The sequence below is a fragment of the Nyctibius grandis genome, chromosome 9 (genome assembly GCF_013368605.1).
Source record: "Nyctibius grandis isolate bNycGra1 chromosome 9, bNycGra1.pri, whole genome shotgun sequence".
NCBI lineage: Eukaryota > Metazoa > Chordata > Aves > Nyctibiiformes > Nyctibiidae > Nyctibius > Nyctibius grandis.
This window is the reverse complement of record NC_090666.1, coordinates 33376255-33399800: the sequence shown is the minus strand read 5'-3', so window position 1 is coordinate 33399800 and position 23546 is coordinate 33376255. Positions and strand designations below refer to the sequence as shown.

General features: G+C 43.5%; 1 protein-coding gene across 2 annotated transcripts; it reads left to right on the top strand.

Moving 5' to 3' along the window:
- Positions 1-1369: 1369 nt before the first annotated feature.
- Positions 1370-22058, top strand: LOC137667151 (protein mono-ADP-ribosyltransferase PARP14-like). Of its 2 annotated transcripts, XM_068407700.1 has the most exons (19): positions 1370-1662; positions 1781-1887; positions 1965-1998; positions 2958-3029; positions 3735-3932; positions 4899-5186; positions 7556-7792; positions 8596-10874; positions 12281-12514; positions 12797-13018; positions 14023-14113; positions 15067-15216; positions 15730-15792; positions 16626-16793; positions 17671-17874; positions 17974-18567; positions 19712-19857; positions 20382-20556; positions 21311-22058. In XM_068407700.1, the coding sequence occupies exons 1-19, from the start codon at positions 1470-1472 to the stop codon at positions 21598-21600; spliced, it is 5745 nt and encodes a 1914-aa protein (XP_068263801.1). In that variant the 5' UTR covers positions 1370-1469; the 3' UTR covers positions 21601-22058. The 2 variants fall into 2 exon arrangements, with proteins under 2 accessions (XP_068263801.1, XP_068263802.1); XM_068407701.1 differs by lacking the exons at positions 1370-1662; positions 1781-1887; positions 1965-1998; positions 2958-3029 and adding an exon at positions 3041-3550.
- The last annotated feature ends 1488 nt before the right edge of the window (positions 22059-23546 follow it).

Here is a 23546-nt window from a genome sequence, read left to right as displayed (position 1 = left end):
TCTGCTCAGTTCTGCATTCTTCTGTACAAGTTTTCCCTCCTGTTTTAGATCTATATAGTTGTATATTTTTAATTTAGGTTCTGCCCGACAAGGCCATGATTTGGGGTGATTTGGGCCCCATGCCACTTCCTTTTATTTTTTTTTTTTAAGATTCCCACCTCGTGACTAGGCAGTACTACTTTACCACCTGGACTTTCAGATTTCTTAGTATTGGGCACTGTTTGGTTTCCACGTGGGCTGGGATGACTTTCCTACTATGGTTTTGTTTTACCCTATTTCACGTTTCCTCCCTTTTCTGTGCAGTAAGATACCAACATTCCAGTTGTTTCTAGCTGACCGTGCTTTTCTGCACACTGAAACAAGCTGTGAAGGTCAAATCTCTCCAACTTATTTTGGTCTCTTATTTCACTTTCTGTTCCAATAAGCCAGTTCACCGATGTCAGACCCGTACTGATAGCTCACCGGCTCCCATTTTTATCTGTGGCAAAGTTTGCAGGCTGAGTTTTGCAGCAGAGTCCTATTGACTGTCACTGAAAGCTCCCAAGCCCTTATCCTATAACCAGCCATACAGACCTTAACTTTCTAATCACAGCTGTACAGTTTAGGAATAAATCTACCCAATTTGCAATCAAAGGCAGGTATTTTGCCTGGGTTACAGCAAGGGAGGAGAGCATGCACCCGGGCTAACTGGAGGGGGAACAGTGCATTAGGAAACAAAAGATTAATCACCCACCAAGAAACAAAGGCATCACCGTGGGTCTGCTCAGCAGCGTGTCTAGTGACGCCTATATTCAGCTGACATCCACCCACGCTTATAATATTTAATGACATTTGGTTATTATCCATTTCCTCAATAAACTTGCACTGAAGTTAGGGGGGAAAAATTTCATTTATCTGCTGTTTGAGTGTCTCATATTTAGTAAAATACGCAGCAAGAAATAGCTGAAAATGGCAACCTTCGCTCAGGGCAAGTCCTGAGCACTCAGTTGAAAATGTCTCAGCTGGCTGACGCTTTGGTCTGAGCAAAATACTGTCTCGTTGCAATCTTGCACGGTTGTAGAAGTATTTCGGAGGGAGAATGACAGAAACAGGTAATTTCGCCGAGTGTCACGACTTGACTTGAAAGAGTAATGAAGGGAGAGCGAGGTCTGTATGACCCAGTGCCCACCGCTGTAAGCTCGGGACCGAAACCAGCTGTATTTCTCGGGCCGGCCTCTTGTCCCACCCTACGGACAAAGTCCAGCGCTGTGTTTATCGCCTCCCGAGCACAGCGGGCCGTGGAACCCGGGCTGCCTCCCGAGGGCGCCGGGAGGAGGCGCGGCGGGACCGGGGCCTCCGGCCGCCTCGACCCCCCGGGCCCGCGGGGGCCGCCCGCCCCCGGCGCAGGGCGGAGCTCGGCGCCGCCAGTTCGCTCTCTGAGGAAACGAAAGCGAAAGCGGGGAGGAGTGAGGGGAGAGGCAGAGGCGGCCATGGCGGGGCAGCGGCCGGGCGCCTTCCCGCTGCTGGTGCGCGGCGACTGGGGCTCCGCCGAGCCGCCGCCCGCCCTCAGGAAGAAGCTGCTCTGCTACTTCCAGAGCCAGAAGCGCTCGGGCGGCGGCGAGTGCGAGCTGCGGGCAGCCACCGGGACCGGGACTCTCCTCGTCTGCTTCGCCCACCCTGAGGGTGAGCGGCCGGGCAGGGGCAGCGGCGCGGGGGGTGTTAATGGCCGTTGCCCGCGTTTCGGGGTGGGGGGGGCGGCCGGTGCCCTCCCCTCACCGGTTCCTGTCTGTCGTGTTGGCAGTGAGGCAGCGGGTGCTGGACCGGCGGGTCCATGAGCTCGACTGGGGTCCCGGAGGGCGGCTGTCGCTGCTCGTCACCGAGCCGCCGGCGGACGGCGGCCCCGCGCAGGTGAGGCGGGCGGCGCCGGGCGGGGCGGTGGGCGAGCGGGGCCGCGGGTAACCGCTCTCCTCTCGTTCCGCTTCCAGGAGGCGGGACGGGCCGGCGGGGCCGAGGCGCCAGGTAGGGGCTGCGTGAGGCGCGGTGCGGGGCTTAAACGCCGGCCTCAGCCCTGCGGGGCCGGTACTCCGGGCCTGGCCCACCCCGCGGCCGGGCGCTGGCCCGGGGGGGCCGGAGGGGAGGAGCGGGGAGGCGGCGGGAGCCGGTGGCCGAGCCGGCTGCTCGTCGGGTGCTTGTCCGGGCTGGCGTCGAGCTGTGCGCTTTCTCCTCCACTCCCCCATCACTCTCCTTCACTTTTTAAACCACAAAACTAACGTAATTCATAAAGCACCGCCCTTGAGTAAGCTCCAAGGCACGCGTAAAACCCGAACGAACGAACTCTGCGCGGTGTTGGTCGCGGTGCCCGCCGACACGCGTGTGTCCTCCCCGGGCCGTTGGCTGGCCGCACAGACCCGCGTATCTCCACCCGCGAGGTTCTCGTTTGGGCAGAGGGGGGCGGCGGGCAGGTGGAGATGGCGGGCGCAGGCTGGGGAAGCAGTCCGACATACCGCTGTTGTGTTTTGTTTTCTGGTTTAGCTGTGTTCCTTATTGCCTTGAGCTGGCAGGTAGAGATGCGCAGAGTCAGAATACATCATGATAGATGCTTTTACAGAGGTGCCTGGTTTCTAAAGGCTCTTCCCTCCAGAGGAGGGATGCCCTCGACAGATCTCTTGTTCGACAGCAGTTTTTGTGTGAGGATAGTGCTGTAGTGCATGGGAGGACCCGCTCGCAGTGGTTCACGCAGCATTACTATGTGCCAGTTTGTTTTTGGACATTATGCCTGAGACTTTTTTTGAGCTTGAAGGGTGTTTGTGTAACCACATTCAACATATGGTTTGAAAAAAGGAATATGTTGAAGTCTGATTCTGCCAGTATCAAATGGAGCTAAAGTCAAGCTGTGTTAGCTCCTGGGTCTACCAGAGTGTGACCTTTTTCTTCTTGAAGTACGTGGTAACTGAGAAAGCACTGTCATTTATCTCTAGTTAATGAACCCCAGGTGCCTCTTCCTACCTGCCAGAAAAAGGAGGCTTCTGTGTGCACTCAGCAGAAGACAGGTAAGCCTGCCACTTAGCAAGCAAAGACCACTGTATTTTTGCTTCATTAGTTTTCATTGACCTTTACGCTGCATTAGTGCCCTGGTCACCTGGGTGGCTTGTGGTGTTTGTCTAATGGAGTGTAGAAATCATGATCTCAGGTTAAAATAAATATTTTTTTTTTTTTCTTTGTATGAGTCCATTTAGCAAACTCTCCACTTCTCTGACTGCCTCAGGCATGTCACTTTCTCAGGGAGAATATGCAGTGGATGCTGACCCTGTGATAGAACATTAGTAGCTGTGAACCCCAGGTACACCTGAGCTCCTGCGGCAGCCAGCACGTGTAGACCCATGGTGACCCACAGCAATGGCTGGGACTGTAAATGCAGAGGGTGCACAGGCAGAGGAGTGATGGTTCCCCTCATCGTGAATTTGTGAAGAAGCTTTCATAGCCATTACTTCTGCTGTCCTTGCCTGGTGATGAATGGAAGCCTTTTCTCCTCAGCTGTTGATACGACAGCTCATGCTGGTGATATGCTCAGGTTGTTTGGGATTTAAAGGCTGTTGTGGAAAAAAAAAACCCACCTGAATTTCTTTTTATTTGCCTATTATTTTCCCTGATCTTATCTGTGATCTGAACAAAAAGTGGTGTGAAATTTGGAAGATTTCACTTGGGTTTTTTCTTAACTTTTGCCTAAGGCATTAGGGTGTGATCTTTCATTTCAGCATCACGTGAGAAATTTGAAGCAGAAAAAGCAACCTCTAGGAGATCTGTCGTAGTAGTAACCACTGCCTGTGGGGAGGAAATAGAAGATGAGATTGTGGAAATGTACTTTGAAAATAAAAAGAAGTCCGGTGGCGGGACCATCGAGTCCTGCATCAAAAAGGATCAGCAAATTATCATCACCTTTCAGGATGAGGCAGGTATGATCGTATCTTATGGGTGTGATATTACTAAAGCTCCCTTTTAAAAATAGGCCTTTGCTGGTGCTGGATCTTTTTTGTGGGCATTGCTGCAGCAGAAATGGTGTGTTATTCCCCAAGAGTGACAGGATGTAAAAGGAGCAAATGTGCCTGTCTGTCCAATGCCGATGTGGTTTTCTGACAGTGTTTATAATAACTCACAGGGAAAGAAGTAGTTCTCTAGACCTGTCCCAAATGCTTGATCAAGGCTGACACAGAATAACGCAGCAGAAATGATGTCAGGAGCACTGCAGAATAAGTAAGCTTTAATTGTAGTTCAGGAGACTGGATAAAGCATAGTACAGTATTCACTGCAGATCATGGGTGAATATTAGTTTGTTGTATTTTCTTTTGTATTCATTTCAGTTGCCAGGGTTTTGGAGATTGTGAGGAAAAGAGGTGGTAAATATTATGTGTTTGCAAGAGAGAGGTGAATGTAAGCATTTTCTGTGGAGAAAATTATTTTAAAGCAGCCTCAATTTATCTGTGGTTTTCCTATGTTTTCCTCTACACTAAAGTGCTGTTGGCTGCTTGTTAGTGTGTGAAGGATGTATGAAAAGAGGAAACTGTTTATGGAGGAGAAATAGTTAAATATTTAACATAGTCAAATATAGTTAAATAGTTAACTGTTAAATATGTTACTAATATGGAGAACAGTTTCTTGCACTTGAGCACAGTAGAAAGGAGGTAGCACTTATCTCAAAAAGTAACAACATTTTTTTTCCTTTGGGGAGACTAGGGACATCTAGATCATAGAGTAGCTTGTATCCTGACACTAGCTTTTGATGTAGTTTTTCTGTTTCTTCTTTGTTAAGAGAAAATATGGCTGGCTAGATTTTTCAAGTAGAGTGTAATTTAACATGTTGCTCTGCTGTGGCAAGAGGGGAACAGAAGATCACATCTGTCTTTGTTTTCCCATGGAACTAGATGCCCAAGAAGTTTTGCAACGGAAGCATCACTCGGTGAAGAAAATTGATCTGTTAGTGAAGCCATGGCAAGTGGAGACTCTCCAGGAGCCGTGCCAAGAGGGGGGCTCTCAAGGATCCCGGCCTTCCACCATCGTTCTGCTTGAAAACGTGCAGGAGACGGCAAAAGACTGCATGTTAATTATGTTGATAGAGAACATCAGTGACTTGTCAGAGGATGATGGTGACTTCAGTGTGGAAATTATACCTGAATTACGTGCTGCTGTAGTTACTTTTACTGGAAATATTGGTAAGAAGCAGTCGGAGTTGCAGATCTTTGTTATTAGCTACTTGTGTGCGTGTGAGGAAGACTAAGCATGAAGTAAATGTTTTCTGTCATAGGTTTAAGGTTTAATCTGATACTGCATCATTTTAAATAATTTACTCTACTGAAGTTAATGACGTACCTTTTACCTGTAAGGTAGAGGCCGGTGTAAATCAGAAGAGGGTTAGCTCTGATTTGGATAGTAAACAGAACAGGTAGGACTGAAAACAAACTATAACTTTATACAAGCAACAAAAGGAGGTACTTGGTCTTGGACCAGATCGATAATAAAGGCTCTCCATGCCAAAAAGTGTTGCACGTGTAGTAAGTTTGTATGGATTTGAGGGAAAACTGAACCAGTACGTGGAACAGAGCTTTTCAAGGTTATTAAATAGACTGCGTAAGGCTGCGACATCTACTGTAATAGATTGGAGGCTGGGAGAGGATTAGGGAAGCAGCATCTTCTTACAGCTGTTCTCTTGATACCTGCTGTGGCCATTGCTGGAGACAGGATACTGGGCTGGATTGACTCTGGGATGCTGAGGAAAGTCCAGCCGTCCTTATGCAGAGTGGCAGCTGTCAGTTATGTGAAGTGTGGAATTAACACCGTACACTTTGCCTGATGCTGCAGTACCAACTAGTTGTTTAGCTACTGTGTGCCCACTGTGGTTTTTTAGTGTGTCCAATACCACACACTTTCTCTTCTGCCTTACTAGTGATTGATGACAAAGGCATCTTCCAGGTTATGGAGAGGTGTCTGCTCCTACTTCTCACCAGTGAGAGGATGCGGGGGCTTCCTGGTTGACTTATGGTTGATATTATTAACAAATTCCATCCCGGGACATAGAATCATAGAATGGTTTGGTTTGGAAGGGACCTTAAAGATCATCTAGTTCCAACCCCCCTGCCACGGGCAGGGACACCTTCCACTAGACCAGGTTGTTCAAGGCCCCATCCAACCCGGCCTTGGACACTTCCAGGGAGGGGACAGCCACAACTTCTCTGGGCAGCCTGGGCCAGTGTCTCACCACCCTCACGGTAAAGAATTTCTTCCTAGTATCTAATCTAAATCTGCCCTCTTTCAGTTTAAAACCATTCCCCCTCATCCTCTCGCTCCATGTCTTTGTCAAAAGTCCCTCTCCAGCTTTCCTGTAGCCCCTTCAGGTACTGAAAGGCTGCTAGAAGGTCTCCCTGGAGCCTTCTCTTCTCCAGACTGAACAACCCCAATTCTCTCAGCCTGTCTTCATAGGAGAGGTGCTCCAGCCCTCTCATCATCTTCGTGGCCCTCCTCTGGGGGGCAACAGTAAGTGGTATGATGAGACCGGATTCAGAAACAGTGTAAGCCAATGCCACACCTGATGTTGCAGAGATAACAGCACCACGTTACCAGGAGAACTGAAGTAAACTGGCAGCGATGAACTGGTTCCAGGATTCTTTGAGTGCTGCTGCGCTCGAGTCCTTTTAGGGACAAGGTGATTTTATGTGTGTTTAATTCTGTGTGAGGAGGTGTGACAGGAAAGAAGAGAGAATGCTGTCTTCTGTGTGGAAAAATTGTAAATCTCTTTAGGAGGTAGAACGTGGTGAAAACAAGTTATATGCCACTTTGAATCAACTTTGTGGGAACGGTTGTATTACTGGTAGTACGTAACAATGAAGTTGCTCAGAAAACTTAAAGTTGTGAAGGGATTAGTCTGTGGTATGACTAAACCAAAGAAGTTTTTAGTCTCTAAGGAGGTGTAGGGTTTTCTACTTTAGAAGTCAGAAATTATTTGCCTCTCATATTGTGGTCCGGTCCCAAATTTTTGGTGTAGCCTTTAGGAAATAAGTAGATCCTTTAAAAACTTAATTGTGTGTTTGCCTGACAGATGTAAAAGTGACTTCACTATCTTCTACTGTGATGATAATGGGGGGAAAAATAGCCAAAAAATAGAATTTTTATTAGGATTACTATAGGATTCTTTCGGTGTTTATCATAAAACTGAAAGAATCCAAATTTGAACTGTTGACCTATGTCTGATTTGTTGTGTATAAACCCATAGTCCAAAAATGAACCTGATATTATTTTCTTTTGGGTTTAAAGAGACACAGTGCTACTCAGTAGGAAAACCAGTGACAAATTCTGGCTACAGTAGTTGTAGTCAACAATTGTGGTCAACCATGTGGTGAATACCAGGTGACAGATACTGAATATGTGGAAAGAAGTAGTTTGTGGGCATCTCCGAGTTGATAGATGCTTTGTAATTCAGTGCTTTGGTCAATGCACACAGCAGTAGTTTGCTAATATCATAGTAGAAAAGCAAGCTACTAGTTTGATTTTGGATGTTGTTTTTTTTTCTTCTTCCTTCTCTTTCTAGCTTCAGGGGAATTTGCTAAAAACTTTAATCAAAACAACAGAGCAAAGCAACAAAAAATTACTGCACGATGCCTTGAGCTAACAAAAAGTGTTAAGGCTGAAAATATACCACCTAACACACCTACTGACTATATAACTGTCTACTTTGAAAATAAGAAGAACGGAGGTGCGCAAGTGGTGGATGTTCAGCAGCTGCCTGATGAAGATGCAGCTATCATTACATTCAATGACCATAAAGGTAACACAGAAATACAAAGCCCTTATTTCTTTGAGATCCTTTCACTTAAAGATCAAAATGTGGATTTTTCAACAGAAATGCCTGATTTGCCCTCATAAAACAGCAGAGCTGGTGCTTTGTCAGCATGTCGCTGCTAGCTAGAGTGCAAGCTTAAGTTTTGAAACAGCTTTACAGAGTTCAGGTTACAGTTTGAGTTCAATAGAGAAAACATAGCCCCACGTAGTGTGGGAGACTCCTCCCCACCCCGCCTTCACCACCAGCTGCCTCTGGTTCATCTGAGGACAATTTCTCGGAGAACTTTTTGGCCGGAGAGCAGGTGCTGTGGCTTGTCCAGCCAGTGACAGAAACATGGAAGGTGGAGAACAAGGGGGAAGCTGGAGGCACTGCAATGAAGGGGAAAGCTGAAGGGAAGTTAAGAAAATAAATGTACTCCTGGGAGGAAGTGGAGGAGCTGTGATTTGATACTGCTGAGTAACAGCCCAGACAACTACTGAGTTGAGCAGTTCAAGTACAGCATATAACAGAAGTGGGGGCAGAGACAGTGCTGTGCGTACCTCCTCCTGGAGGTGGACGGTGTTGGTTCTTACCTGGCTCTCTCTAACTTAGTTTTTGGCATTTAAAGCCAGTAACTCTTCAATAATTTGGAATTATGTCTATCTGGGAAGGGGGGGGAAATTCATGTAAAACAATTCTATAACAAACATTATTATGTAGAAAACAAAGTTTAAAAAAAAAAAAATCCAGAAGATCTCTGGTTTTAAGTGCTAGCATTAATTGTTTGGGTTTTTGTTTGTTTGTTTTAGACGTCACCAATATCTTGGCAAAGCAGCATTCACTCAACAAAGCACCAATCTCTGTCTATCCTTACTATGTCTCACTGGGAACAGCTCTATATGGAAAGGAAGGGCCACAAATAAAGAAGCCGGATCCAATTACAGTGCCTCTGGATCTGTATATCTGGCAGTATTTGCACAGAAATAATAGGCTAATTGAGGCAATAAGTTCTGAAATGGCCAAGTGTAATTGTGAGCTAACATGGCCTGCACCCCGCTGTGCAGACCCAAAAGTTACTTTGCATCCTTCAGCTGCTTTGTTTGAGCAGAAGAGATTAGTGTCTCGGTTGATCAGGACATGGAGCAAAAATGTTTCCACAGCATTTTCACACAGCATATCGAAGTACAAAGCAATTAAATGTCAAGTAAGCGCAGAGGTGTGGGAAGCCGTTAGAAACAGCTTTACCTGTGATGAAGTTCTGATGATCCCAGATATTTCCAAAGGTTTACTTGTTCTAGTGGGTGAAAAAGAAGTTGTGAAGAATGTTGAACAAGAACTGAAGTTTCTGATAGAAAAGGCCACCAGAGAAATTGAAAGACAAAAGCAAAGAACTGAAGAACTGGTGGTAATGGGTTCAGGGGAATATGCAATTTTACAGAGTACTGGTCTTGAAGAAAAAATTCGCACAGAGTTCCCAGCCCTGCAGATAACTTATGATCAATTGCAGAAGGTAATTAACCTGTGTGGAGTGCCTGAGGAAGTTTATAAAGTAAAAGGGGAAATATTAGAGAATGTACGCAAAATGGCAAAGAAAACAGTTGATATCCAGCCTTATATTTACCAGTTTTTAGAGCATATTGATAATGAAACCCTGTCACAGAGCCTGTTTATGTCAAAACAAATTAGTGCCTTTTATGAGCTTGGCACAGAAGCTCTCATCTTGAAAGGGAGTTCTCCTGAAGATGTCCTAAAAGCAGAAGAAGAAATAAGGAATGAACTGGACTACAAAAGCATTGCTTTGGAGGATGAGTCAGTCCTCCAGAAGAAGGAATGGAGGATACTCACCAAGCGAAACTGCTCTAATGAAGCTGTAACAGTCACTCAGGTAGAGGATCAGGTCATCATTGCTGGTTGTTCTCAAGCAGTAGCAAAAGCCTTTGAGGAACTTTATAACTTTATAGATGAAAACACGCAAGTACAAAGGGTCATCGGAGGAAAGCCCATGGTGGTCATAAGCTTTTTTGAGAAAGAGAAGACCAGTGTTTGGGTTGACTTAGAGAATAAAGGTGTGAAAGTTGACTTTAGCACACAGCAAAAAAACAGAGTTATATCCTTGAGTGGGCCAAGAAGAGAAGTGCTGAAGGGAGTCACCTTAGTTGAGCAAATTCTGTCCGGCCTGCATTATAAGCGTGTGGTAATTACAGAGCCAGGAGCCAAGTCATATTTCAAAGAGCGAGAAGGCTTTTTTGACGCCAGTGCAAAACAAGACTTCAAGTGCCTGCTCAGGCTGGAAGAGCAGCTGGAAGAGCAGCTGGAAGAGCAGCTGGAAGAGCAGCTGGAAGAGCAGCTAGAACATAGTAATGTAGGCAAGCCCTATAGGCAGGTGACCATAGGTAGAACTGTAATAGCGGTTTATAAAGCTGACTTGTGCACTCATCCTGTTGATGTTGTGGTTAATGCATCTAATGAAGACTTAAGACACATCAGTGGCCTTGCTGAGGCACTGCTGAAAGCGGCTGGTCCAGAGCTGCAACAGGAGTGCAACGAACTGGTGAGGAAGAATGGGAGTTTGCAGCCTGGGTGTGCAGTTATCACGGGCGCTGGGAAACTCCCCTGCAAGAACGTCATTCATGCTGTTGGGCCCAGGTGGAGGAAGGATGAAGCAGAAAAGTGCATGTACTTGTTAAGAAAGACAGTGAAGAAAAGTCTTCAACTAGCTGAAACATACAATCATTGTTCCATAGCTCTACCTGCTATAAGCGGAGGGATTTTTGGCTTCCCATTGGAACTGTGTACGTATTCGATTGTGTCCTCCATCAAGGAGACCTTGGAAGAATCCATGGGGGACAGCAGCTTGAAGGAGGTTCATCTTGTGGATATTGGGCAGAATAACACTGAGGCTTTCAGCAAGGCAATGGAAAAAGTGTTTTCAGGTTATTCACCTCCCTACAAGTCACTGCATCAGACTAGTAGAGTTCATCAGCCTAGAAGAAGCAAAATTTCTCAAAATAGCGAGAACTTCCCAGTGGTAACAACTGAGGAAGGCCTTGACATTGTGCTGAAAAAAGGAAGCATTGAAGATGCTACAGTAAGTGGTTTATAAACTACCTGCTTTTAAAATATCAAGTTTTTTTTTTAATTTAAAAAAAAAAAAACAAACCACAAAACCAAAAAAAGACCAGCCTTAGACCATCATCTGTAATTAGCAATGTAACATGTTTGATACATTACTGAAATTGGCTATCACTGCTGGTAATAAGAATTGCTGTTAGATGACTGTTTTACATGACATACAGATGGTTGTGCAGCATTGCATTTTGTCACCTACTGACAGAGACGCACATGGATCCCTGTGGTACACAGTACATTACAGTTTAGCAGAAGCAACTGGGTCAGCAGGAATGGTTCTGGGCTCTGAACCCCCCTGACCTTACCTTGCTGGGCAGGAATGACCTGCATGCAGTGTTGACCTTCCCAGAAATCCTGATTACAAGAGTGTGGTACTAGCACAAAAGCAAAGGCGGGTGCTCAGAGTCCGTTAACGCGAGTACCCTGCCGTGTGAGAGTGGCTGGGCTGCTTCCAGATCCACTGTGGTCCTGAGGCACCACAGCCATGCATGTCCCAGCCCTGGGCCCACAGCCAGGCTGGTTCTCCCCGCATCTGTAGGATACTGGTCTGGGGAACTATTACCCCTTATGCTATTGATGAACACTGGCACGCAACATGCAGTTGCTGTTGCATTTACTGTGGAAAACCAACTTCACTAATCAATTTCCAGTTGCCTCCAGTATTGAATCGCTGTTAGCTGGCTGATAGCTACTTTACTGGAAGCAACTCCTTTCAGAACCCTTTCCATAGTGACTAGCAACTCCTTTCAGGAGTGGATGCCTCCCACAGCTTGTGCATGCAGCTCCTCCAGTTGGCCAGGGCAGAATATACGTTAAAATGTGTATAGAGGTCTTCTCTGAGGAGCTGAATATAGTGCTTGACACGATGTTCATAGCCCTCTGTATTTCTCTCCCTTATGTTACTGCCATTCTTACTTCTTTCTCCATAGCTTTCCTCCGGTCTTTTTTGTTTTGAGCTTCTCCTTTTTCTCTAGACCAGTCCTATGGAGGGTCTTGCTTACCTCAGTGAACACAGATTTTTGGTCTGTGACCTTCTCTTAGACAATGAACTTCATAAACGTTTCTCAAGTGGAGGTAGAGTGAGTAGACCAGGAATGCAGAATTTTAACTTTCTTCTGTTGGCTTGAAATGAATTTCACTGTTAACTCAGCTTTTGTGTTGCTACAGGGAGACTCATGGTATTACAACCGAGCATAACTGTTTTCGTTTATTCCAAAACTTTGTTCGCTCTCAGATTGCTGTCCCAAACATTTACTTCATAAATCAGTAGGCAGGCTGTATTTGATTAATCAGTGCAAAATTTAAACTTGATACTTAAAAGACTTGATACTTAAAAGCTAGAGTTTTTGCTTGTGTGTTTTTCAGACAGACATTGTTGTCATCAGTGTTGCCAAAGATCTCCAGCTTGATAAAGGGCCACTCTCTCAAGCTTTGCTAAGCAAGGCAGGGCCAATGCTTCAGACGGGCTTAAAAGAAGAAGGCCTAGGAAAAACACCTGAGATAGGATCCGTGTTGAAAACAAAAGGTTACAATCTAGGTTGCAGTGTTGTGCTTCATGCTGTCGTACCTGCGTGGTCCCAGAAAAATGCATCTCTAAAGGTATAAGGTTTTTTTTTTGCCTGAGCTCTAATTTGACTGGGCTTTATAGTGGGTTTAATGCAACTTCTCATTTGAAGTGAGGGACAGTTTTCGTAGGAGATGACAGAGTTTGGTCTGTTCTTTTTTAGCTGTGTGGCTAATCCCTTGTTGACTAAAGTATTCCTTGTGATGTATACAATTATTGTATTTTAATACCAAGCGATAGCTGAAAGGGAAAGCACTACATTGCACATACTGGAAAAAATTACTTTCAGTAATCGAAAAAATAATTGTGCTTTGCAGGTCTTGGGCAACATCATCGCAAAATGCCTGCAGATTGCTGAGGAACTATCTTTAAAGTCAATTACTTTCCCAGCAATTGGGACAGGGATTTTAGGATTCCCAAAGTCTATTGTTGCTAAATTACTGTTTGACAAAGTGTTTGAATTCAGTAGTAAACATGGAGTAAATTCTCTGGAGGAAGTTCACTTTCTGTTGCATCCAAAAGACACAGATAATATTCAGGTGAGTTACCATGTTGTTCTCTCTATATTATATGCTGTTTTGTTTGTGTCTGTCTCATCAGACTTGGCTATCTGATGATCTCCAAAGAATCCACAGGGTGCTTGTTCTTACACGAAAGAAGTTGTTTGCTGACAGTCTCTCTTGTCTGTACTGAAAGTTCTCTTTTTGGTTCTACCCTTCATGGTCACCTGTACAGCCCTGCTCCCTTCCTGTCCTTTCCTGTTCCGTGGCAATAATACAGATGAAAGTGTAATTACTCTGTATCTCATGAATTCACCTAATTCTTCAGTACGTAGGACTTGGCTACAGAAAAATTTGCTGCAACTCTTGCATAGATGTCTTTACTCTTGGAAAAAGGAGTGCTTTCAATGGAGTGCTAATGTCTTTTTAGGAAGAATAATTGTGCTGGGATTGCTGTGCTGGTAAACTTCTCCGGTAGAAAACATATCAGTATTCTGCATCCCTCTTTCTCCAGTATCACGTTAGCACGGATTTTCTGTATCCACAAGTTACTCAACGTCACACATGAGTCTCTCAAAAGAGAGTAGTCATGCTGTGAATTAATGTCCAAATAAGTGTTTCTGCATCTGTTGACTTCTGCTATTTTGTACAGTACTAACACATTTTGAAAGGCCAAACTTGAAGGCTGCTGGGCCAGAGCCTGAGCTGTTGTGCATGGAGAAGGGTGGCATTAGCTGCAAGACTTGGGTTAGAGTGTAAGCTAGCCCCTCAGTGTAAGGATGCCATCTGTAAATATCTCCCTCTGGAATGGTAACCAGGGCTTTGTCTTAGTTATTTATCAATTCTGTCTGTTGTTCACACTGAATAACTGTGCTCTCTGAGAACAAGTGTGTCAAGACTTGCCATCAGCATTATGGCAGCTGTTATGAAGTAATTTGCATTAAGCTCTGTCTAAATGGTTTTCAGCTTTACTTTTCAAACCTTTGTTCCTGCTGTGTAATCTAAAGACTTCTACAGGGGTTGATTGTAATTTCCTCTTCTAGGAATTTTCAGATGAACTTGAAAAAAGATGTGGAAATACTCTAGACGTTCAAGTGCAGAAGACTTCTCCAAATAAGGCTAGCCAAGACGCAGGTAAGCTTGCTTCACAGAAGTTGTATGCCTGGTGGATTTTTTTTTTTTTAATTCTTTTAAATATTGCAGGGAATGCATTCGTTACGAATGTTTAGATATTTGGTGAGCATGTCATTCCCAACGTCCAAGTAACAGACGAAGTGGCTGCTGTAAAGGCAGCATATGGTATTTTCAGGCTGAGTGTCTGTAATGTCTGAAATGGTGTTGGAGATGCTAAGAAAAAAAATGTACCTGTGATTCATTATCTGGACAGTGGCCCTACAAATCAGGACAGCAGAATCTATCACAGGCTGGGCTTTTTCTTTTATTGCTGCAGTACTTGATTAGATTGTGAACAGGTTGGTGTCTTCCTATGTCCTGGGAAGGCAGGTGAGTTCCTGGTTGTATGTCTTAAAGTGGCCTCTTTGGAATACTCTTAAATCTTTTACACATTCAAATGAATAGCAAAACCAAACTGAAATAACTTTGGTGTTATCCAGCCTGATGGAACTGCAGAGTGTAGAAAATGAATTGTGTGTTGAAAACTTGATGAAGTTTTTACAAATAACACGTGGGTTAAAAGTTCCTATCACGTAGTAGAGAACCTGCCTGAAAACTGTGAGACAGAGGAGCAAGGGAGCGAGACTTGGAAAGTTTGCTGCTTTTTTACCTTGGAGTTTTGCCAAGGCTTATATAGTAAAATGTGGCAAAGTAGTGCCTGTATACCAGGTGTGCAGCAAAACAAGTTTTCTTCTGCCATCTCAGCATGAATAGCAGTGATGGGAATAGGTGAAGGTTGATCAGAGACTCCTGTGAGAAGGAATGATTTTCAGTGTAACGTGGCAGGTGGTCCTCTTCACTGTCTGAGTCTGGAGGCAAACTGTGGTCTCTGTAGGCATTGTACCCATGGAAAAGTCCCTTATCTCTTACCTCATTGCTCCCTTCTGCTCAGGGTCTGTATTTCTTTCCTGCAGCTTTCTCTGGTACCTCTTCAACCCTAGCACAGGGTGTACATGAAATGACGATTGGCTCCATCGTGTTCCGGGTGGCGGAAGGTGATATTACCAAGGAAGAGGGAGATGTCATTGTAAACATAACAAACCAAACCTTCAACCTCAAAAGAGGTATTTTAGTTGGTATTATGTGTGAAAACAGTACGTTTGGTTGGAAGGGCTGGATAAGGAGAGTAGGAAGTATTTTTTTTCAATGTTTCAAACTCTGTTGTTTCACAGTGTGGTTTCTATTTTGCTTCTTAGGGTACAAAGGTTCAATTAGGAAGTGTCTGAAACTTTCTTTTTCTTGTTAATCTGTGTTACAGGATGGCGTGTTTTAAGACTCTTGCAGAAAGGGAAACTAATAATTTTAATTGTTCTTATAGAATATCTCTTGGACTAAAGGAGAAGACAAACCTCAATGAGGTTTTGACCTCGGTGAAACTTGTTAGGTGCTTTAGACATCACTTTGAATTGAGAAGTGTAAGCCTAAAATTTAGGCAACAGTGCTTTTCAGTTATAACCTTTACTGTTATCAGGATCGAGATATTTTAGACATTATGTGGTAAGCAGCTCTGCCTCAGAGGGGACTTTAATGGCATTAACAGTAGTAACAGTGGATTCATATGCCTCTTCTCATTTAAGGTGTCTCGAGAGCAATTCTGAATGGTGCTGGAAAAGCAGTTGAAGATGAATGTGCTCAACTAGGTATGGTACGACACTTCTGACCCCCTTTCTGAAGGTGTCCATGCATGGCAGGGAATCTGTGGGAACACTTTCTCAGTGCCTACTGTACATCCATCTGTGTTATGCACTGTGTTACATCAGCTGGTTTTTAATCAGTTAATGCAATATTTGTAAAACATCTAATGAGGGCAGCAACTGTCTACCGAGAAAATGTTTGCTGTTGGCTGAACTAGCAACCCACTACCACATCCTCTGTGTGACCAAGAGGGACAACTAGTGAAGTTGGGTTCCTGCCTCAGAAGAGGCATTTATTTGTAGACCAAATTCAGATAGTGAACAGCAAATACAATGAATGGGGAGTAAGGATGGTTAAGTATGTGGTTTAAAACCCCACAAAATAAGGGAAGTGGGAAAGAGGCTAGTGTGGAGGTCAGCTCGGAAGACCAACCAAAGGAAAAGAATTATGTGGAGGAGATAAGAGGTAAACCTCTGTTGCGCGGGCCAACAGGGTAATTCAGGCTTGGCAGCCTGAGGGCAGATGGAATGCTTGTGTGTGCATGGAGATAGAGTGTACTACTAGTCTGCATGAAGTTCTTCAAGTCTGCAGGCAAACTTGACAAATAAAGGCCCACAAAATTTATTTGCCAAATGAGGCAAATATTTTAGAAACGTAGAATGAATCCTTGTGTCTTGAAAGTGAAAATAGAGAGAGAGGGTTGCACAGTTTGTGGAAGGAGACTTAAAGCTTATCCTGGGGTGCATTTGTCATAATTTCTTGTCTCCTGTTGAGGATTAGTGTACATCTATATTATGGATAATTGTTGATTGATTACATTCTCCTACTTATGTTGCAGCTTCACAAACTAACCAGTGCTATATCACCACCCAAGCAGGAAGCCTGCCATGCAAAAAAATAATTCATTTTGTTGCCCAAGATGATATCAAGGCGCTAGTCTCCAGAGTGCTTCAGGAGTGTGAATTACAGCAGTACAACTCTGTCACCTTCCCAGCCATTGGAACAGGTCTGTCTCCCTTTTGAAATGGGTTCAGTGCCTGTGATTCTGCTGATCTCAGGGTTCAAGCGATGGGTTTGATTTATGTGGAGGGATTGTTCTTGGGTGCAAATATATTCAGAAACTGCAGACTTCCAAACTGTTACTGGAAGCTCGTGAAGACCTAGAAAGCTTCACTCCTTGCAGTCAGCTAGTATGTAAAGAGTATGAGTGTTCTAGAGCCGCCACTTCCTTGCTAACAGGGATTCAAAGGTATGTCTATACTTCCTGGAGAACCATAAATATTTGTCACAGCAGCCTGACATGAGTGGGCAGCTCATCAGAGAATATCCAGGGAGCTACTTCTCCATGGCTGAAATCAGTAGATGTTGCAACTCTGGCTAGCAACCACACGAGTAGGGTTGATATGGATGGAATGTGAACCTGTCAAAAAGGCCAGATTGTCCCTTTTTCCTCTCTTGTTATTTTCTGTTAGATCAGTAGAAATCCCTAGAGTGAGAGAATCCAGAACTGGGCCCCATGCATGCAAGGACCTCTTGCATGAATAAAACTAGACTTGTTTTTTGAGCAGAGAGTTGGCTACTGGGCCACTGAGCGTTGGGCCCATGGCCTGTTAGGTAACCAAGCCATATCATCTACATCATAACCTGATCAGTCACCATGTCAACAAAAGTAAACTTCCATTTTTCCCTTGCTAGAAAGGTGATCTCGAACCTTCTTTTCCTGATAAATAGAAACCTTTGCTAAATTGCCAGCCTAACATTATTTCTGACTTGTCATCCAAGTGGTTGTAGGTATGTTTATAACTGTTCTTTTAAAGATGTTTCAACCATTTGTAACCGTTATTAACGCTTTTTAAAGGCAAAATGTTTACAACTTGTTTCAGGTGAGGCAGGCCGTGATCCAGCTGTAGTAGCTGATGACATGATAGACGCAGTAACTGACTTTGCAAAAAGTAACTCTGCTCCATCTGTGAAAACTATTAAAGTTGTCATCTTTCAGCCACATCTGCTGAGTGTGTTCCATAAAAGCATGCAGAAAAGAGGAGGTCTTGTTAAAACAGCCAAATTATTGCTTTCCAAGTTAACGTGTAAGTACATGTCTCTTAAATACAGGTCATAGATCAATCTCTTTAGCACCAGCTGATAATGGTTAATATTAATTACAACATTTGTGTATTTCAATGTAGCATTCTGGAGCTCTGAGAAAGGTTCCCCGAAGGAAAAAGCTAAACCAGTTTTGGAAAAGAAGATCGATGCGGCTGTTGTGCAGATTTGTGGTGAAAACAAAAAGAAAGTGGAAGAAGCTGAAAACTGGTTGAAAAGTGCAATTTTAAAGGACCAGTTTAAAACAGAAATCATGGATGAGTCTATCTTTCATTTCGGTGAAGTGGAGAGTGAGGAACTGCGTGACCTGCAAAAGGAATTAAAAATTGCTCTTCATTTGGGTGGTAACTGTATTCGAATTTCGGGTGTTGCGAAAGATGTCTGGATTGCTTATTCAACTATTCAAGAAATGATCCACAGGGTAAAAGCTGCTAAACAGGAAGAGATCAAGGCAGAACTTTTACAAAACTTAATTGAGTGGAAGTATTTTGAAAAGGATTCCTATGTGCCCTTCGACAGGCTTACAAATATGAAATTGGAAAATGCTTATGTGGGAAAGCAGAAAAATATTTCAGTCACCATTGACGGGAAAAAAAACACAGTCCATATAGAAGGTAGATATGCTGAGGATGACCAAGGAAAACGCACAACCATTATACGTGTTGATAAATCTGAAGGTAAGTAAAAGCACCTTGACAGACTGATGTTCCCACGTTAAAAGCAGCTTGTGTCCAGCCTAGTAAGAGTAAGAAACGGTAAGAATATGCAAAATATTGTTAGGAGCTTTGTGCAGGTCCATTTCTGGAGAATGCAGAAAGGAACTGAACTGGGAAATGAAAATAGAAGAATCCTGCAGTTATTTAAAATTTTTGGAAATGCAGGTGATGCGTTCTGAGGTTCTTAACAGGCTTACTAGCAATAATTAGATGCTTATAGCAGTTGTCATTCTAGATCTCAGCTCATTTCTGTTCTTGAGATGTACCCTGTTCCGTTTACGTCTGGTCCTTTGCAGTATAAGCAGCTACCTTTTTCTTACTCATCCATAAAGGGCTTTTCCCAGTGTATTATTTTTCTTTGTACTGCTGTGACTCAGTTTTACAGGGGCACATTTTATATCTTAACGGGAACAACTTTTTTGTCCACTTAACAGTTTTGAAAGTGAAAGTTGACAGCTTTACATAACTGTGCAGCTCCCAGTGCCTTAGTAATGCCTCCTGCACATATTTTCAGGTTTTTATTTTTTTGTTCTCCTACCAAAAAATGTCACTTATCAAAAGGGTTTCATACTTCTAATTGAGGGAGCCTATAATGCTGGATGTCGGTAGCATATGCATCAGTGTTACTATTTGACAACACAGCTAGATGCTAGACCTCGCATGAAATGAGAGAAGGGAAGAAAGGGAAGACTTCTGCTTTTCAGATGGAGAGTATGTTCTTGAACTTCTTAATTTAAAATCTTCCTTGTTCAGATGCTTTGCTCCTCATTTCCTAGTTGATGAGAATTGACTGCTCGGTATTTCTGCATTTGCTTCATGTGCTTGAAAACTTGATTTGCAGGGAAGGCTACTGGTAAAAGATGTTGCAAAGGTTCCCTCTTCAGCTGTGAAGAACAGATTTGTCTAGGAACTACCAATTCAGGCACACTAACTGCTAGTGCAACGTCAAACTAGAAACTAAAATACCCTAATGCTCTGGTAAAAGACCCAGTAGGCACTAGTGATAGGCTAGATGTATGGGCTTTTAGAAGGGTTTGTAGCAGGGCATATTTCATTTTTAAGCAGAGGATTTAGGTAAACGTGATTGATTATGTTTCTTTTGCAGATCAAGAGTCAACAGTGCTCCCTGCAACGTGGGACGATATGCAAAACCAGCGGCTCAAAATAGTGGAACTAAAACCAGAAACGAGAGAATATAGAGATGTTCAGGAAAGGTTTCTGAAGACCTGTCAGTCATTAAAAATTGAAAAGGTAAAAGCATGTCATCATTTCTGAGCATAAATACTTTGATAACAATGGAAAAATAAATTCCACTGGGATTTCTGAAGTTGGACAAGTCTTTATGGCTGTGACTAACTTTAATCAGCATCAGTTTAATGTTGCAGTTGAGGTATTTGGAACAACTCTTAAGCAGTCGCTTCTTCAGCACCAAGGGAGAGTGCTCTTGCTTTAAATCGTTTTTGTTCTAGTAGAGCACAGCATTCGCTCACTTAAGCCACGTGTGCTTTGCAGGTAGGCATGTCATCTGTGCTCCAGAAACCTGCAAAAATGTCCTATATTGTTTCCCATGGAGTGTTTCTGTCATGTTTTGGGCTGGGTTCTGCTGTCTGTCATGCCAAAGTTTAGAGTGATTTGACTAACTTACTTCATAATCTGGTATGTGTGCATTGGAGCTAGGAGGAGAATCTTGGAAGCAGACTGAATTGTTGATACACTAATGTTTTTCATGACAGCAATCTACTTTCTTCTGTCTGTCTGTCTTTCAAACTTTGCAGATTGAAAGGGTACAGAATCCATTTTTTTGGAAGGCCTACCAAATAAAAAAGCGTGAAATGGATAATAAAAATGGCAACAGAAATAATGAGCGGCTTCTGTTTCATGGGACAAGTAAGGAGTCATTAAGATTAATTAACAACCATGGATTTAACCGGAGCTATGCTGGAATACACGGTAATGTGGATTTCAAAACAGCTCTTGTTTTCCTGAATAGGGCTAGGACTGATTTGCCATGTCACCTGTGTAGTCCTGCCCTGTATGCAAAACTATTTGGTTTTGTTAACGCTCCCTATTGCAAATAAAGAGCAAAATTGTCAAGAGATTCTGTTGTGGTTTAACCCAGGAGGCAGCTAAACACCGCACAGCTGTTCACTCACTCCCCTCCAGTGGGATGGGGAAGAGGATTGGAAGAAAGGTAAAACTCGTGGGTGGAGATAAGGACAGTTTAATAGGACAGAAAAGAAAGGAAAAATAATGATAAAAGGAGGTACAAAACAAGTGATGCACAATGCAATTGCTCACCCCCTGTTGACCTAGCCAGTCCCTGAGCAGCTGCTGCAGCACCCCGGCCAACTCCCCCCAGTTTTATTGTTCAGCATGATGTCCTGTGGTATGGAATATCCCTTTGGGCAGTTGGGGTCAGCTGTCCTGGCTGTGTCCCCTTACAGCTTCTGGGCACCCCCAGCCTCCTCACTGGCAAGGCAGTATGAGCAGCTGAAAAGTCCTCGACTTAGTGTAAGCGCTGCTCAAACATCAGCGTGTTATCGACATTCTTCTCATCCTAAATCCAAACCAGAGTATTATACCAGCTGCTAGGAAGAAAATTAACTCTATCTGAGCTGAAACCAGGACAGATTCACAGGCTCTGAAGGTGGCAGATAAGCGATTGCTTCTACTGAAACACAAACATTTGTTTTTCTGACTACAGCTGCGAACTTTGGAAATGGAACGTACTTCGCTGTTAATGCCAGCTATTCTGCCAGCGACATCTACTCTAAACCAGATGCGGACGGGAAGAAGTACATGTACTTGGCTCGAGTCCTTGTTGGAGAATATTCTCAAGGGAAAAAAGGATCAATTACTCCAGCAGCAAAAGATGCTAATAACTCTATCGATCTGTTTGATAGTTCAACTGATAATGTGAGTCAGCCATCCATGTTTATCATATTTAATGACATTCAAGCTTACCCAGAATACCTTATCACTTTCACTAAATAAACATTTTGATTGGAGCCAAGATTCTATGTCTTTCTGTCTTCATGTAGGACAGAAACACGACAAAATACACAATGAAAACCATAAACAGTTTTATCCAATTAGTTTCTTAAAGCTTGGTTACATTTAAGCAACCTCTGGCAATTTTTGATAGTGCTGAAATAGACTGTTTGTTTACACTCAGAGTAGCTGAGCATATTGAATGCTTGAGCTCAATCTTCTACTAAAAACTGCTCTTGGATTACATATCAAGCCTTATATTGTATCAGCCTTCCCATGCAGCCTTGTGGCCACCCTAGTTGCACTACGAACTGGGGAGTGGTGACAGGGGATTGGAAGGGATCTTCTTTCTGCTGTTGACTGCTCAATGTTGCATTTCTGCTTCCTTCTTGCACTCTGTAAATGACAGTCTGCATCATGAATTGTGATGCAGTGGTTTTCAATAAAGAAATTGCAGTTAATGGCTTGTGTTTGTCTAAACCTCTCTGAACATTTAGCATTGGTTTTCAACCAATGAACTTCAATGAACTTGACATCTTGAATACAGATTTGCTTGTTTTTAATAGAATAACCCTCCCTGGCAGGTTAGTAGGAGGTTCTACAGAAGGGTGTAGAAGTTGCCCAAGTTGGCTAAATATAGCCTAGGAGAGACAGGAAAGTAAATTTTGAGAAGGTGTTTCTGTTGTCCTATATCAGCTGCAGCAACCTTCCTGTGATCTTAAGGAGAAATGAATACAGCAAAGGAAAGCACAGAGGGATGTGGGTGGTTGTTAAGGCTTAAATAAACAGGTTATCTCAAAGGGGTGATCATTAACAAGGCCAAGTTCAGAGTTCCATGTTGGAGGGGGGAAGCAAAGCACCATCACCTTCTTTGTAACATGTTGACAGAATAAAAAACATGTGCCTCTTGCAGCCTTAGATGTCATAAGATCTTCCAGTGAAAAAGCAGAGTGATGCAGCACCTCCGAATTCTAAAAACCCTTGGCTCCTCTGAGCGTATAAAGAAAAAATCTTCCAATACTTGCTTTACACAGTTCGGTTGCTATTACTTTAAAGTTTTACTGGGGGTTGGCGTGTCCATGTGAGCAATAATCATTGCAGGGTAAACATTGCTGAGGGCTGTCTTTTCTAGGGAAGGTGGTGTGAAATAACGTGAACCTGCAAGTATTTCACTGGAGCCATAAACATCAGGCTCTTTGTTTGTTGTCCGCAAAGCGCATTCATGGCCCGGTGTGCAATAAGGCAATTGTCACACGCTCAGGCGAGACCTTGCTTATTTATTTCAGGTTTGCGCAACCCTGGGTGCTCGGTGGTTTCCCAGAAATCATCGCCGCGATATCTTTTATACACACGTGTTACAGGATCATACACTCCCAGTTACAATGATTGGTTAGCAATTAGCATATAATTATAATATCTGCTTAGTCATTTCTAACACTACTGCGCCTGCCCGGAGGAAGTGTCCTCACCTGGGCGAGGGTCTTTCTGACCTGTGGGTGGATATTTTAGTATTGTAATGAAGGTAGTTCAGTTAAGGACACTTAAATCCCTGCTTTCCTTGCCAAGTTGGCCACATGTATGAGAAATCTTAATTCAGTTTTTATGTCTTTGTTCTGGACCCCGATTTTCCACGCAATGTTCAAAGTCAGTTTATATGTCCTGTTCCTAATCTTCATCTTTAGCCTTTAACTTAGCAATTGTTTATTGCTTTCAAAATTAGCTCAACCTGCAAAAGCCATGGTTAACTTTTAACTCAGCAATAAGCACTGGGTAATTGGTATCACATTCGCACCGCACCCCATCACTCCCTCTGCAGCAGCGCTGAAACCACTTGCTTTGGGCTTTATCGCTTTTGATTGTATCGGTTTTCTAACTGCTGAAAAATGCTGACGCTTGAATTCCTAGTGCTCGAAATCAAGATATGGGCATGGGGGCCAAAAGTCTTAAGT